Genomic DNA, 16801 nt, shown 5'->3' on the forward strand with positions numbered 1-16801 from the left:
CACACTTCGCTAATTGTTGTATTTTTTGTGGATACAGGGTTTTGCCGTGTTGCCCAGGCTGGTCTCGAACTCCGGGGCTCAAACAATCCCACCACCTTGACCTCCCAAAGTACTAGGATTATAGGTGTAAGCCACTGCACCCAGCGGACAATTTTTTTTCAATAGAAGCCTAACTAAAATAGCCAGGCGCAATGGCTCATGCCTGTAACCCTAGCACGCTGGGAGGCTGAGGTGGGTGGATCACCTGAGGTGAGGAGTTCGAAACCAGCCTGGCCAACATGGTGAAACCCCATCTCTACTGAAAATACAAAAATTAGCTGGGTGTAGTGGCACATGCCTGTAATCCCAGCTACTCAGGAAGCTGAGGAACAAGAATCGCTTGAACCTGAGAGAAAGGGGTTGCAGTGAACCGAGATCGTGCCACTGCACTCCAGCCTGGGCAACACAGTGAGACTCTATCTCAAAAAAGTAAAAAAAAAAAGTCTAACAAAAATGCTTACTCTATTTCAGTACCTCCTTTAAGAGAACAAACCAAAATTAATTTTAACTTTTCTCGGTAACTAGTACAAATCAGCATAAGCATTCAAGTTTAATATATAGTAATCTTTAAAACAAATTTTCCATCTACTCCCTTTAGTAGAATCAGATCAACTGACTTTTACATCAGGAGGTAAACTATCATTTTGCCTTATGAGTATACGTTCTATCAGATTCCCCAAATCTTTCCTTCTCGCTTCTTCATCCTAATAATTAGCTCATTAGAAGAAGAAGGCTGGGAAAGCAGAAAATGTGCAAGCTGTCAGTTAGGCTGAGTTCATCTGGAATGAAGCACAGAGATTTAAAGGAGACATTCAAAGGCTTTCCCTCCTGATTGCTTACTTCCAGAAGACCAAAGTTACAGGTCAACTGACTACCCAGTGAAAATTACAAACCTAAAAATGCTAATGGTTAAAGTTTTCTATTCAAACCAAGTTACATACAATTTACTCCAAGAAGAAATTGTTTCACTCATACTCAATATTATTCAAATATATCACTCACCCAAACTTCAAATTAAAAAGATAATAAAAGTAAGGAAAACAACAGGTACTCTCCATCCTCCTTTGGTGGATCATAGAAAGTTTTAGTTCAAATCAACTCTGTAAGACCCGATGACAACTTACCTAGAACTTCTGTAAGCTTTTTAAACAAATAGTAAAACACCCTTGCAGATAATCTAAAGACACTGCATGTTTAAATTAAATAGGAGAGGAAAGAGGAGAAATCAAATGTAAATTTTAATCATTCCAAATATTCAACTGACTACAAGCAATCCTTGACTTATGTAATTCAATTTCCAGTGATTCATATTTGCAGATTAGCCAATTATACCCTTATTTCTAGGGCACTGTTTTTTCAGACTGCTAGCTCCTACTCATTTGTGATGTGTGAAGTTTAAAAAATAATACTAATTTAAGATTAAATTAATGAAACGGGATAAAACTGAAAAGAAAGCATCGAAACTGTAATGGTGAGTACTATTTCATGTAGCTGGTTTCAATTATATTTCAATCATATTTATGTTGGTGTACAATATGACATGATATAAAATACATTTCTTAATGTAAGTCAAGGTAAAAAATGGAGGGGTGGGAGTGGACTTAGATAACTAAGTCCTAAGCTTGCAGCAGACATGTTAATATCAAAATCAGTCCCTTTCCTGAAGTGCACAATGCAAAGCCTCCCTAAGGCTCTAAGTATCAGTCTATAGGGCAGTCCCTTTCCCTAGGAGCTTCCAGTTCAAAATCAACACAAGCAAAGGCTCTTTAGGGACCCCAGGCTGTGGCCCAATCTACTGGGGGGACTGGGAGGTGGACAGGAACAGTTCTAAGTGAAGCACAATGAGGGTGGAGAAAGAGGATACAAACAGGGTATGGGCAAAGGGAGAATATCTCATGAACATAGAGTAGAAAGTTGATTTTCTCATATTCTTTGAAGGCAATTCCAAAGGAAGAGTTCCAAAAATATTTGGAATAATGGCAGCTTCAACTAACAAGTACACAGACTTCCTGAGATACTATTTAGATGAGTAATATCCATCTGTGTATACGAACTTTGATTTGTTGTATTTAATTTGGTGTTTTTGTTTAGATTCATTAATTTATGTTCTTATCTCAAATTCAATCTGGTAAAATCACTGATACAAAGGGTGGGAATGTTTCACTGGTGAAGAATGCCATTAACTCTTATAAAACACATACTTGGAACTGAAAATGTAAGACTTCTGATTTTGAAATAAATAGGGCTCTATATCTTTGAATTTCGACACAAATTAAGGGAAAACTTTAAAGCAACTTGACAAAGAAAGTATGGTGAGAGATCAAAAAAGGAAAACACCAGGTACACAGGAGTTTTCAAAGGTAATAGGGCCTTTTGTAACACCAGGGTGATGCTGATGAGATAAATGTAGAATAGCTAATGATTAGGCCTGAGGTACCTACAGAAATTCTCAACAACATACAAGGGGGTGACAGTGGACAACTGTGGCTTGGTTTCCCAACTTTTTTTTTTTTCCTTTTTTTGAGATGGAGTCTCGCTCTGTTGCCAGGGTGGAGTGCAGTGGTACTATCTTAGCTCACTACAACCTCTGCCTTCTTGGTTCAAGCAATTCTCCTGCTTCAGCCTCGTGAGTAGCTGGGACTACAGGCGCCCACCACCACACCCAGCTTATTTCTGTATTTTTAGTAAAGACAGGGTTTCACCATGTTGGCCAGATGGTCTCGATCTCTTGACCTCATGATCTGTCCCCTTTGGCTCCCAAAATACTGGGATTACAGGCATGAGCCACCACGCCCGGCCCCCAGTGTATTAACAAATGATGTAGACCACAGTAAAGGTTCCCATCAAAATTCTAATGTTTCATCAAAATATAATTTTATGGTGGTTCACACCTGTAATCCCAGCACTTTGGGAGACTGAGGCAGGTGGATCACCTAAGGTCAGGAGTTCGAGACCAGCCTGGCCAGCCAACGTGGCAAAATCCGTTTCTACTAAAAATACAAAAAAAATTAGCCAGCAATAGTGGCATGTGCCTGTAATCCCAGCTACTTGGGAGGCTGAGGCAGGAGATTCGTTTGAACCTGGGAGGCAAGAGGTTGCAGTGAGCTGAGATCGCGCCACTGCACTCCAGCTGAGCAACAAGAGCGAAAACTGTCTCAAAAAAAAAAAAAAAAAAAATTACATATATATACATACACATATATAATTTTATGCTAGGTTATACTGTTATTTTATTTCATGTGGTCTTATAAAATTTTATATTACATCATGTAATAGTTTTTAAGAAGTCAAAAATATGGTTTAAAAAGATACATATCAAGTCCTTGATCAAAATGTTATCTAATATAGCACTGTTTCTAAGAGAAAAATACATCAAAATTGGTATCATAGAGATCCTTTTCCAAATAAAAGTTATTTACAATAAGTGCAAGGAATGCTTGTATTTTCCAAATGTTTATTTTACAGATCATTTTTAAGGTAAGTTGAAATGAAAATATAAAGTAAGGATGAAATCTAGAGTAATAAAGATGTTTAAACAATATACCTCTTCCTCCTCCCCCTGGAAGCAAAGGTGAGAGTCTGAGTGGACCCTCCAACAAAGTTGGAGGAGAGAGAAAAGCTCTCGTTTCAGATGAAGGCCGACCCAATGGTGAGGGACCATATGGGGAATGCTCTGGAATAATTAAAACAGCATATTTAAATTCATAGTTTCACTTAGCTACACTATAGAGTTAGAATCCCATTTCAACAGTTACCATCAGGTCATCCTATTGCCAATTTAAGTTTAATCTATGTCCTGAATGTATCCTTTGATTTTGCTAATATAGAACAGAATTAAATATAGACCCTGGTGTTTTCAATATTTGTCTACCAGACACTTTAACCAATAAAAACATCAACCTATTGGGAATTAATACACTTAAACAATCATTTATATTAAGAAGGGATATTGGAGACATATTTTAGAGTTATAGGAGCATAAAGTTAGATTTTTGGGGGGTTGTTTTTACTGGCAGTATGCATCTGGACATTTCAGCTAGTGAGAGTTGCAACACAGAATTACTCAGTTTAAATCAGGGCCAGGTAGGCTGCATTGGGCCACGAATTGTTTAAATAATGCTCAGATTATGAAGAGGAGAAAAATGCATAAAATACTTTGAAACAAGATTACAATTTACTTTTGATTCATTACCAGTAAGTCAGTTTATAAATACTAATTTATCAAATAAATCACTTAATCTATAATCTATACAGCCAAGACACCTACCACTTTACAAACTTTACCACTCTCAAATGGTTTTGTTTCCAAAGTCAAAAATCAAAAACAAAATACAAACAAAAATCACCAAAATAACATTTTTAAAACATGTTAAATGTAAAACATGAGTGTAGCTGGTATAATATTCAAACCAGCTACAAGAAAAGATCAAAGCATTATCTACCCTCCTTGAAACTTTTGTGTTGGCTTCAGACAAAAAAAAAAATCCTTCTGTATACTTCACCCCAATCCAAACTTTACTACCTGAAATTCGTAATAATCTAATATTTTTTAAAAGTAGAAATAGACTTTAATTTTAATGAAATTTTACTCTCAAAAGTGATTTTTATAACTTTTCAAAGTTATTAAAATGGAATTCTACCTATATATATATTTATTTTTCACTACCTTAGAAGCTTCATTCCAATTCAACCAAAATTATTATGAAAAAATTTAAATTGTTTGCAATAGTTTGAGATCACTGCAGACCCTAACTCAACAATGGACAGAAATATTAAATATATCTTACAAAAAAAAAAAAAAATTGGTTCTCCCTTGAAGGTAATTAAAGCAATCAAAACTCAGACTGAGTTTTCCCCACATTTTAAATTAATACTTTTAAATAATTAAAAACTATTTTTTAATTATCAAACAAGCAAATTCCAACTATAGTTAATATATAAACAGTCACAATGTTATTCCAAGTAAGCATTCCTTATTCATTCAATCTCCTAGAAAATTGTTAATGAGCACCTTACTATGTGCCAAGCACCTGGCTTTTCAAGCTCAAGGCACTAAATATATATCATCTCACAAAATCCCACTGAGAAATAAAAGCAACAATAATTTTCATTATTGCACAGGAAACAAAACCTAGAAACTTGTGAGTCTATGAGAAAGCTTAGACTAGAACCTTGGTTCTAAAATCTAAAATATTTTTATAAATAACAGTGTTAATTAACTTACATTAATAGAAACTATATGTGCAAAAAAATATATATATATATACATAATATGTATTTTAAATGAGGAGTTAAAAAAAAAAAAAAGACTACCTCTGCCAAATGCTGTATTTGGAACATCAAGTGCATAAGGATCTTTTTCTAAAAGTTCAAATTTAAACTCTGTTTCAGTTAATCTGCAAATAAAGAACAAACATCTCTAAGTTACTCATCCAAGAGAAGGACCACAACAAAAAAAATGCCTCTACCAAGTACAAGCTACTCTTCACTATCTTAATATCTACACAGAACAAACAGATCCTCTAAAATTTATTATTCTGACCAAAACACTTTTATCTCCCACTGCTTATTAACTAGGGTAACCAGTTTCTTGCTGCCCTAGGGATAGTGATGTTTTGTGGAGCCTTACAATTGTTTTATTTCTTCTTCAAAACTAGACTACCATGAATGCCGTATCACAGAATCCAAATTTTTGAAATACAAGAGTCCTCCAACGTCAACCAGTTCAAGTCTACCACTTTACAACTAAGGAAATTGAGGCTAGGAGTTTAAATGATTTATTCACAACGAAAGTGCCAGGATTAAGACATAGAGTTCCTGGCTTTGAGTCATGTATGCTTTCCATTGTAATGTGACACTCATGATTCCAGTTATAACACTGGAAATCCCATTAATTTGTCCTACTATCTTACTCGTAAACGTTTTACCCTACAAATGTGACATTTTAAGAGAGTCTTGTTTCTAGTTCTTAATCATGGGATATAAAATAAAACATTTAATAATTTGATTTTAATTTCTGAGACTAGAAAAGACAAGCAAGAGGACTAAAAACTAATATTGGATAATGTTAACAGTACATTGTGACAAGAAATTGTAACATTCTAGGAAGACTGTTATAATCTTCATAGAAAAGCACTTACTCTTCCCTGCTATTCTATATTGTAGACTTTTATTCTACGTTTCATTTTATTATAAAACAATATCAGCCAATACTACAAAACCAGGAAATGAGAGAAATTAGTGAATATTATCCTATCTACTTATCCATTAAAAGAGGCTGATATTCTCAGCATTACTATGTCAGAGAGATTCATCCTTTCGCTTTCCATCCATTTTTACCTCCATCCATCTACACTGGTTTAAAAAAAAATTTTAGCTATAATTTTTGCAGAAGGATCTGTTAACAGTTTCCTCCAAGTGCCACTTCAGTGACCTGGGACAAGTACTTCAACAAACAAAAAAAAACTAGACATTCCTATTAAAACTAATAGATATCTCACGAGATATCTGGATTCACTGTAAGTTTTCTTACTTAACCTTATAAAAGTATTACCTAATTAATGAAATAACATAATAATAATAACTAATTTTAAATGTTCCCACTAACATACTTACTTTTGTCTGTTGTGAGCATTTTCTTTCCTTAAATCATTGAGGTTTCTTTCAGCATTCCGAGCTGCCAACTTCAAGAAAATAACACATTTTAAAAATACATTTATATAAACTTAAAACATAAGCATAAACATGTCAATGTAAACACTCATTAAACTTTAAAAAATATATATATATATATATCACAACAATGGTATACAAATCATAATCACTTAAGTAAGAAAAAGTGTAAGATCTGGACCCTGAAAGATCAGAATTTCTGTATCTACTCTTTACCCTCTAGTCATATGACCTTAGGTTGTTTCCTCATCTATAAACCTGGATTATAATACCTACTTTACAGAGTTACTGAGTAGATTGAACAAGTAATGTATGTAAAAGGCTAAGTACAGTGCCTAGAACACAAGAGATTTTAATAAACATCCTATCTTTTTATTATTGTAGTTGAGACTTTATTATCCCCCTACCCTCAAATCTCTAAAGTTGACAGTTTGAGCCATGACCCCAGGATGGATGGGGACGAGGACATGGCTCAAACTGTCAACTTTAGAGATCTCTTGTGTTCTAGCTAGGGTAGGCTGAGTTTAGAGTCCATGAGCCAGTCTGAGTTCTATCTGATTGGGTGATTAGTTCCTTGAAACGAACACTTTTTCCCTAAAAAACAAGTTAAACTCTGTTACCACATGACTTTTCAGAAACTAATATGAGCCTCTCCTATTAACTGTCTTCTGCCCAGACCCCAGTCTGCTCCTGTGGGTAGCTCAGCTCTGGAGCGTGTGACAAGCTACTGCTCAGTGTCACTTTCATTCCCTCTACCAATCCCAATTCAGCTAAAAACACACCTTGTCTGTGGAGCGTCTCCCAGGTGACCTTCCTGATACATAATTCTTTAGCCTGTGGTTCCTTGGGTTTTCCTGCCTGCCCTGTGCTCTAGAACACGTGAGGACAGATATATCCTAGGTTGTCATCTGGCTGTCCTGGATGTGTATATCCAACTGCTTAACTGTCTCTTTGTAGCCTCTACCCATGTCGTCTGAGATAACCTTTACCTTAGGAGACTTTAATTAATATGCAGGGGTGAGGAAGGGATGTGGAATTGTTACCTCTAGGTCTCAGCATATTCCCTTCTTGTCCATTGTTGTCTGTGGTTTTTATTCTAATCTTTACAAGTCAGTGTCCCTCTAAGATCTGTAAGATGTTCCTGCTGCCCTTCCAGAAACAGCCTTCTTACCAACTTACCCTGGGACTGTATGTGGACCTCTCCATCTTCAAAGAGTAATCTACATCTAAGTATTTTACAAGTGGTGAGGAGTGGTTAACTAATTCATCTCCAAGCCCAGCTTAATTTAGTAACAAATTTTCATTTGAACCCTCAATACCAAAGCATACAGAATCTTACAACTGAGGAGGACCTAATCTCTCACCCTACCTAATAGGTGAGATACCTCTCAACATATCTAATCTCTCACCCTAGGTGGGAATCTCTACTCCAACATGTCTAAGAAACATCTACCAAGTTTCACTATAACAATAACAACAGTTAACATTCACTGAATGTATACTGTGTGTCAGGCATTTGGCAACAACCTTACATGAATTTAATCATCCCAATAACCCTATGAAATAGGTACTATTGATATCTCTATCTTACAGATAAGAAAACTGATGATAGGTGATGGAGCCAGGATACCAGCCAAGACAGCCTAATTCCAGACTCCATGTATTCACCCACTGTGCAAACTGCCTACTGTTGAAGACTCCTAGTGACAAAGGCCAGTTATTACAACAGTCCTATATGTTAGAGTGTCTTTCTTATAATTAGTCAAAATCTGCATCCTTATCACTTCCCCACACAGTCAGTTCCTTTGGAGCACAGATACACTATTTCTCATGATGACCCTTTTCTTAATGTGTACCCAGTAATTCAACACTGAGAATCAGGTAACAGAACTTTGACTTTTAGAACTAGAAGGGGCTTTGAAGATCACTTAATCTAATCCCATCATTACACCAATGAGGAAATAGGCCCAAAGAATTTTAAGTAGCTTGTCCACAACTAATCAGTGGCAATTTAGTGCCCTGAAACAATCAATCCATGATTATATCACCTTCCCCATGGAGCATAAACTCCTTTCAAAGAAGCAATATGATAAAAGCAAAGAAGGAAAAATCAGATTTTTTGAATAACTGTGTTGGAACAAACTGTTTAGTTCACAAGGAACATAATTTCACTACTTGTAAAATTAAAAGAAACTGATTTTTTAGAATAACATATTTTCATCTAATTTAAATAAGCAACATATCTTCTGGAAAAAAAAAAATACAATTTGACAAAAGAGACTTAAGGAAATTTAAAACTTACCCAATTATCATGTGCTTTTTTCTCATGGGAAATAATCTGAAAAAGAAAGTAATTAAAATGCCACTAACAATTATTTTCTTAAGTAAAAGACATTCATATCTACCACTATGATGTAGCACACAACTCAAAAATATCCCAAGCATCTTTGAAGAGTAGGCAACATTTTCAAAGCAAATTTTCATATATAATCTATTATATTTTAAAACAAAAACTGAATGTAAAGACAATTACATTTTTTGTCCAGTAAACTTTTACTTTATGCAATAATCAACAGGAACTGCCAGTTAGCATATAACTAGCCTGACTGAGTATGAGACCCTACTGTTGATACACGTTTATGTGATGCACTCTACCTTCTCAAAGCAGCAGGAGATATGGCAATTTTATTTTTTTGAGACGGACTCTCAGTCTGTCACCCAGGCTGGGGTACAAGTGACGCAATCTCAGCTCAGTGCAACCTCTGCCTCCAGGGTTCAAGCAATTCTCCTGCCTCTCCCTCCCAAGTAGCTGAGATTACAAGCATGCGTCAACATACCTGGCTAACTTTTGTTTTTGTTTTTTTTTTTTTCAGTAGAGACAGGGTTTTGCCATGTTAGCCAGGCTGGTCTCGAACTCCTGACCTCAAATGATCCACCCACTTCAGCTTCCCAAAGTGCTGGGATTACAGGCGTGAGCCACTGTACCCAGCCAATATGGCAACTTTAAATAAGATGTCTTATCCCAGAATCTTTGGCTCCTGGGAAGTGTCCCACAGCCACATGCAACACCTCAAAAGAGGTGTACAACTGGTAATTATATTCCTGCATCAATTCAAACAAATCAGAATTGTTTTCAATTATACACATACATATATATACACACACACATATATATACCTGCCCTTGATAAGAATGAATAGTTCTCTCCAATTCTTCTTCAAGATCTTTGGCTCGCTTTCTAAATGGAATGAATAATTATTCTACTATTAACAAATAATATGAAATGACAGAACATACTCTCTACTAAAAAATATTTATTAAAAAACCCGGAATGCTCTATTTCATGTTAAAAAAAAAAAAAAAAAAAAAACTCCACAATTCCACATTAAGAAATAATCACCTCTGAGAGGTTCTACAGTAAATTTCTTCCTAAAGTAATTTTAACATTGATTACAACATAATACTACTACTTAAGTTTACCTAAACCAAAAGTCACGCAAATATTTATGTGGTATATTGTGTTGTTTTTATTTTTAAGGAGAATGATCCTAGAAGATTCATTCAGATGTTGGTGGTCGTTTTTTTTTTTTTTTAAACGGAGTGTCGCTCTTGTTGCCCAAGATGGAGTGCAGTGGCGCAATCTCGGCTCACTGCAACCTTCGCCTCCAGGGTTCAAGCGATTCTCCTGCCCCAGTCTCCTGAGTAGCTGGGATTACAGGTGCCCGCCACCACGATGGGCTAATGTTTTTGTATTTTTAGTAGAGATGGGGTTTCATCATGTTGGCCAGGCTGGTCTCAGAACTCCTGACCTCAGGTGATCCACCCACCTCGGCCTCCCAAAGTGTCCGGATTACTGGCGTGAGCTACCGCACCCAGCCAGATGTGGGTAGTCTTAACAGAATTCTAGGAAATTAGCAATTGTTGTGAAGTAAAATTTTACTTGTTACTTTTATGAGACTAATAAGATAACTTATTTTGGATAAAACTCAAGCTTGCTGAGGTAAAATGAAGTATCACAACTATTCGGGATATGGATGAATCTTGCCCCTTTTTTTCTCTATATTTTCTATTTCCTGGGATCTAGTAAATCAAACCAAGGTAAAATCTAGATTTATAGTCTTTTAAATACTTCAGAATGCTCTGTGGCTCACTCTTCTTTTTGTGGCACACCTATTGATTCACTAATATTACATATATTCTTCTCCATTTGAACCAATGAGGAAAGACCTTAAAATTAAAATCTATTCATATTGACACTAACACGAAATAGAATTGTCCATATCAAGTTTGAGAGATTTTAAAAATCGCACAACCTGAAAGAAAAACATTTTTCCTTTTTATATTTTCTGTATAATTGCTGACCAAGAAATCTGAACGAAAAGTGATGAGACAAAAATATATTTTTTTTGTCTGTACCACCTGTCAGATTTTAATATGTTTTCTATTTTATTATTTTTTCTGGCATTAGGTTTTTTTGATACTCTTCCCATCCCAATAAAGAAATCAGGAAAACATATTTAATACCTATAGGTCTCCAGCTCTTCAGTGGCATGGCTGATCTTTTCGTCTACTTTAGAAAGTTTCTCTTCTTTCTCTAACCGGTAATTTTCCTCTACTGTTAATTTCCTTAAAAACAAAAAATGTTTTAATTCTCTTAATACATGTCATAAGATAATCAATTCTTTTTAATTGTATCAAAACTGGCGATTCCTATAAAATGACTTCTAAAATACCAGTGAAAGCATTACCTACAAGGAAAAAAAAAGTACCTGTATAAACATTCCTGGTGTGAAATTTAATATTAAAAACCAAAATTGTAAAGCATCGTGCCTAATACACAACTACTAACAGTTTCAAGAGTTTTCTATATAAATTTATCTTAAAAACAGGATCAAAGATATATTTAATAAAAACTATTATGACTATCACTTATCAAGTCTTTCTGTATAAACAAGCACGACATTTGCTAGTAAGAAGTCACCAATTAATAAAATGTGTTTCATTAATTTTTATATTGGTTAGTGTTAGGCTTCCAGGTGAGCATACACACACACACACACACACACACACACAATTATAATTACAATGACCCAAAGTAAACAGTGGTAGTAGCAGTCCTATTTACTACATCTAGTTCTATTAATAATAACTTATTGAGCCATTAGTATGTGCCAAAAACTGTTCTTAGACTTTTGCATGTATTATTTAATTACCACAACAGCTCTACAAGAAGGGTGGTACTGTTATTCCCATTTTACAAAAACGAAAATGAAGCACAGAGAAATCATTAAACCAAGGCCTAGAGTTCATAAGCAGTGACTCTTTTATGCTATAACACCCAAGTTGTTTCATTTCACATACTATCATTAATAACCTTGGTCACCCAAGAAACATTTATTGAATACCACAGGAAAACACATTTGGAGTCCTAAATGGGTAACTTCCCTCCGTCATGAATTTTGAGAAAGAACAAAACAAACGACTGAAGAAGTCTTGCAGCATGGCAGTAAATGTTTTGTATTCTACACACTACATTACCTATTGCTTAGAAAGCATTCCCTAAAGTCAATTACATTCATGGACGTTGTAAAAAAAAAATAAGTCATCTCCTTAGGAAAAGCACGAAAGTGCGATGGGCACGGATATGGAAGAGAGATGTGCTTTTACAGACCATGTAGACTGAAGATAGCTAGAAATTCTTTGACACCCCTCCTGATAAAAGGTGAGGTCTATATAACTTCCCATTGAATTTGGGTGGGCCTATTAATAACAGAAATTACACTGTGAAAGGAGACCTGATGATATGACTTTAAAATATCGTATCTTGGCCAGGCGCAGTGACTCATGCCTATAGTCCCAGCATTCTCAGAGGCTGAGGCGGGCAGATCATGAGGTCAGGAGTTTGAGACCAGCCTGGCTAACATGGTGAAATCCCGTCTCCCCTAAAAATACAAAAATTAGCCGGGTGTGGTGGCAGGCACCTGTAGTCCCAGCTACTCGGGAGGCTGAGGCAGGAAAATGGCGTGAACCCGGGAGGCGGAGGTTGCAGTGAGCCAAGATCACGCCACTGCACTCCAGCCTGGGGATAGCAGAGAGATTTCATCCCAAAAAAAAAAAAACAAAAGTAACACATCAAGCTTCTAGGTCCTACCATTTCATTTGTTTCCACTATTAAATTTGGGAAAATGGTATATCAGTCATGAAAAACATCACGCCAACATCTAAACTGAACTTAAATTATACTATATGCAGTAAGAATATAAATTTAACATTTCACTGGTACTATCGACTCAATATTTTACTCTGAAGAAGTACCAATGGCATAATTCATTGAATTTCAGTAGCAAGTAGTTTAACGTAAATATAAGAAGGAAATGTAAATTTTAGGAATTTCAAATAATTTCAAACTAATGAATGAAATCATGTGAACAACACACACAACTAGGATACTACTCAGTTTCCTATCCTTTAAAAATCTAAAGAAAATACCTTTTCTTTGAAATGTTAAACATTACTCATCAAAATTCTATAACCAACCATATACTTTTTTTATTCAAAAGATACACTCAAAAATATTTCTTTCACCTCAATCACTTATATCCAAGTTTTACTTTAATACCTTTCATTCTAATCTAAAAAGAAGGGCCCACTCGTAGGTACTGGCTGAAAAACCCTGAGGTTATACTGTAATTCTTCCATTTTGTCAAGTTTATTCTCTTGCATACCCTGAGCAGTCCCAAATGGCCAAAGGTTCATAACAAATAACAACTTTTTAATTGTGAACTGAGTCCAAATCATGACTGAAGTATAGAACTTGGCAGTGAATGAGCCAAGCACTACCCAGTATCCTGATCTCAAAGAAGCATTAGTACTCTCTACCAGTTTCCAAATATATAAAGTAGACTGTCATTATTTGTGCTAGTTATGTTCCATAAAGCCACTATAAATCGTAAATTAGCAAATACTAGATCACTGCTCCCAAGGGTAATACAGGGTTAGCTTCCTGCTATAGCCTCTGGTCACAACAATTTTATCAACCAACCAATATATAACCTTGTTTTTTGTGCATTTCTGTTTAAAGATACCTTATTTAACATATATTGTTAATTTACTGACACTGAATTCACAGCCAAAAGCACTGTACTTCATGCCTAAACAAAGGTTATCTAACACATGTATTTTCTCTGTAACACACATCACAGCCTTCTTGTGCTTCAAAACACCACATAGCAGTTCAGCACTATGCTTAGGGGGCATTTAAAACAGCTTAATCACCAGCAAAAAGCATAAAAATGTAAAAAATGAGGTACAAATATACTGTAAAAGGATACTTGTTTGCAGAATGAGAGCTGAAACAAGAAAGCAGAGTATCGCCTTGTTTGACCTCAGCTGGGAACATGCACATTGGGCAACTCCAATTTTTCATCATTCGGAATGTGTTCATGAATGGCTGCAAAAGCTCTGCATGTATTGATCTGATTTACAAATAAATTTTAGCAAGTAAGTGAATTCACAAATACAGATTCTATAAATAATGAAAAACAACTGTAATAACTTTCATTAAGAGCCTAAAGGAACCTGAAAGTCTGTTACATCTTATTAGCCTTTACAATGAAAAAAATATGTGCTATGGTACTATTTGAAAATCTAGAGTCTTCAGATATCTCAAGGGTCTTCAGTGTACTTAGGCATTTAGGCAACAGCATGCACACACACACTCTCCTTCACTCCAACATATAAGGGCACTGAACATATTTGTACATATATTCAACAAACATGTACTGAACAGCTATCATGTGTCTCACATGCTTTAGGCACTGGGAATACAGAAGTGAAGAAAATAATTCTCTCTCAGAGCTCATATTTAACATAGGGAAGATAAAAGAAATAAAAGCAATCAATCATCAGAGGACAATAAGAGCTATGAGACAAAATAAGGGGATGAAGAGTAGCAGGTATTATTTTAGTTAGAGTAGCCAGGGAAGGATTCTTTGAGGTAACATTTGAACCCAGGTCTAACAAAATGAAGAACTGAGTCATGCAAATATATAGGAAACATCATCCCAGGCAGAAGAAACAAGTGCAAAAGACCCTGAGGTCAATGTGCTAAAGAGCATCAAAAAGGCCAGTGTTGGATGGAGGGTACTGAGAGGAAAATGAACATGAATAAGCTAAAATTGAAGAGGTGGCCAAGGGTCCAATCCTGTACTGTCTTGTAGGCCAAGATATAAAAGCTGCGGGTTGAGTGTGATATAAAGGCACCCGGGGATTTTGAGCACAAGAGTGACCATACTCACAATTCACACTTTAAGGGTCATCCTGCATGCTGCAGAGAAAACATAGTGCAGGAGAAAGGGTGGAAAGGAGGAGACTACTCATAAGGCTACTGTAATAAGCCAGATGTTAACTACTGATGACTTGGACTAGACTAATATGGGAGATGGTAAAAAGTGGTCAGATTCAGGCTATAAAAAAGCTGACAGGATTTAATGACAGAATAAATAGGAGATATAAAAGCAAGAGAGAAGTCAAAAATGGCTTGAGGAGCCACCCTATATAACTAAGTAAAGGACACTGCCATTTACTACGACAAGGAACACTTGCGAAAAAGCAACTTGCACAGAACAGAGAAATCCGTTTTACATATATCAGAGATGGAATTAAATGGGCAGTTCAATCAAAAGTGTCCACTCAGAAACCCTGCCAGTATTAGGAAGTTTAAGGCAATAATTTGCTGACTACTTACTAGAAGCTAAAGAGGATTCTGTTAACTAGCTTGGAAATTCCAACATCATTTACAATATTTTCTTTGTTGAAAAAAAAAGTGTTTCCAGATTTATTGAAAAGTATTCCAGATCAAATACCTTTCTTAAAAATAAGTTGATGACATACAATCTAATCACAAATTGAGAACTTTCAGTAATCACTACAGCTAACCATGTAACATGTATCCCTAAAGCTATTTTACTTGCTGTTCAATGGAGTTAACATAATTTTTATTACCTGTGGAGTTTCATTTCATTTTCTTGATATAATTCAGTCATTACTTTTAGTTTCTGTTGAAGCTTCTGATTCTCATTTTCAAAATGTGTGTTTTCTGACTGCAAAGATGCTTGTTCAGTTTGAAGACTTTTAATATGCTCTATATAAAAAGTTTAAGTCATAATTAAAGGAGTAAACATTTTGAGTTGCATACTAACATTTCAGAAACATAAAAATTACTAAAAATAATAAATTATTAATAAACTGAACTCTATCCAAAAACAGAAAATCTATAAGGTATTTTGTTTACCTAAATGCTTTTATTGTTATTAGTTGATTGACACATAAAAACTGTACATATTTATGTGGTACAGTGTGATATTTCAATACAAGTATTCAATGTGTAATAATCCTATCAGGGTAATTAGCATATCCATCACCTCTAACATTTGTCATTTGTTTATGTTATGAACATTCAAAATCCTCTCTTCTAGCTATTTAAAAATAACAATATGACAAAGTAGACCTAAGAAAAAGAAAAATAAATGTAAAGTTAACTAGTCACCCTACAGTGCTATAGAACACTAGAAATCGTTCCACCTATCTAGTTATAATTTTGTATCTGCTAACTAACCTCTCCTTAATCCGCTACCCTCTATACTTCCCAACCTCATATTACTATTACTATTCCACTCTCTACTTGTATAAGATCAACATCTTTAGCTCCCATATATGAATGAGAACATGTGCCATTTCTCTTTCTGGTGTGGCTTATTTCACTTAAAATAGGCTCACTCATGTTGCCACAAAACAGGATCCCATTATTTTTTGATGACTGAATAGAGTTCCACTGAGTGTATTAATATTTTAATTAAGGAGCTATATAAATTGTTTTAATTTTGGCCGGGCACAGTGGTTCACGCCTGTAAATCTCAGCACTTTGTAAGGCCGAAGTGGGTGGATCACTTGAGGCCAGGAGTTCAATATCAGCCTGGCCAACATGGCAAAACCCTGTCTCTACTTAAAATACAAAAATTAGTCAGGTGTTGTGGGGCATGCCTGTAATCCCAGCTACTTGGGAGGCTGAGGAAGGAGAACTGCTTAAACC

The 16801-nt window shown here is 35.4% G+C and overlaps 1 protein-coding gene across 7 annotated transcripts in view; it reads right to left on the bottom strand.

Annotated features, from left to right (window-relative positions):
• The window catches only part of MIA2 (MIA SH3 domain ER export factor 2), a 115703-nt gene that overhangs the window by 27408 nt on the left and 71494 nt on the right, over positions 1–16801 (bottom strand). For 5 of the 7 annotated variants that reach the window (XM_023189666.1, XM_023189662.1, XM_023189663.1 and 2 more), the window contains 7 exons: positions 15715–15853; positions 11236–11337; positions 9889–9949; positions 9014–9049; positions 6655–6722; positions 5353–5435; positions 3584–3712 (listed from right to left, as the gene is read on the bottom strand). In XM_023189666.1, the coding sequence (XP_023045434.1) occupies positions 3584–3712; positions 5353–5435; positions 6655–6722; positions 9014–9049; positions 9889–9949; positions 11236–11337; positions 15715–15853 (618 nt within the window). The remainder of the gene's footprint in view (positions 1–3583; positions 3713–5352; positions 5436–6654; positions 6723–9013; positions 9050–9888; positions 9950–11235; positions 11338–15714; positions 15854–16801) is intronic. The other 2 variants (XM_023189669.1, XM_023189668.2) reach the window with 1 other exon arrangement.

Source organism: Piliocolobus tephrosceles, chromosome 6 (assembly GCF_002776525.5).
Source record: "Piliocolobus tephrosceles isolate RC106 chromosome 6, ASM277652v3, whole genome shotgun sequence".
Lineage (NCBI taxonomy): Eukaryota > Metazoa > Chordata > Mammalia > Primates > Cercopithecidae > Piliocolobus > Piliocolobus tephrosceles.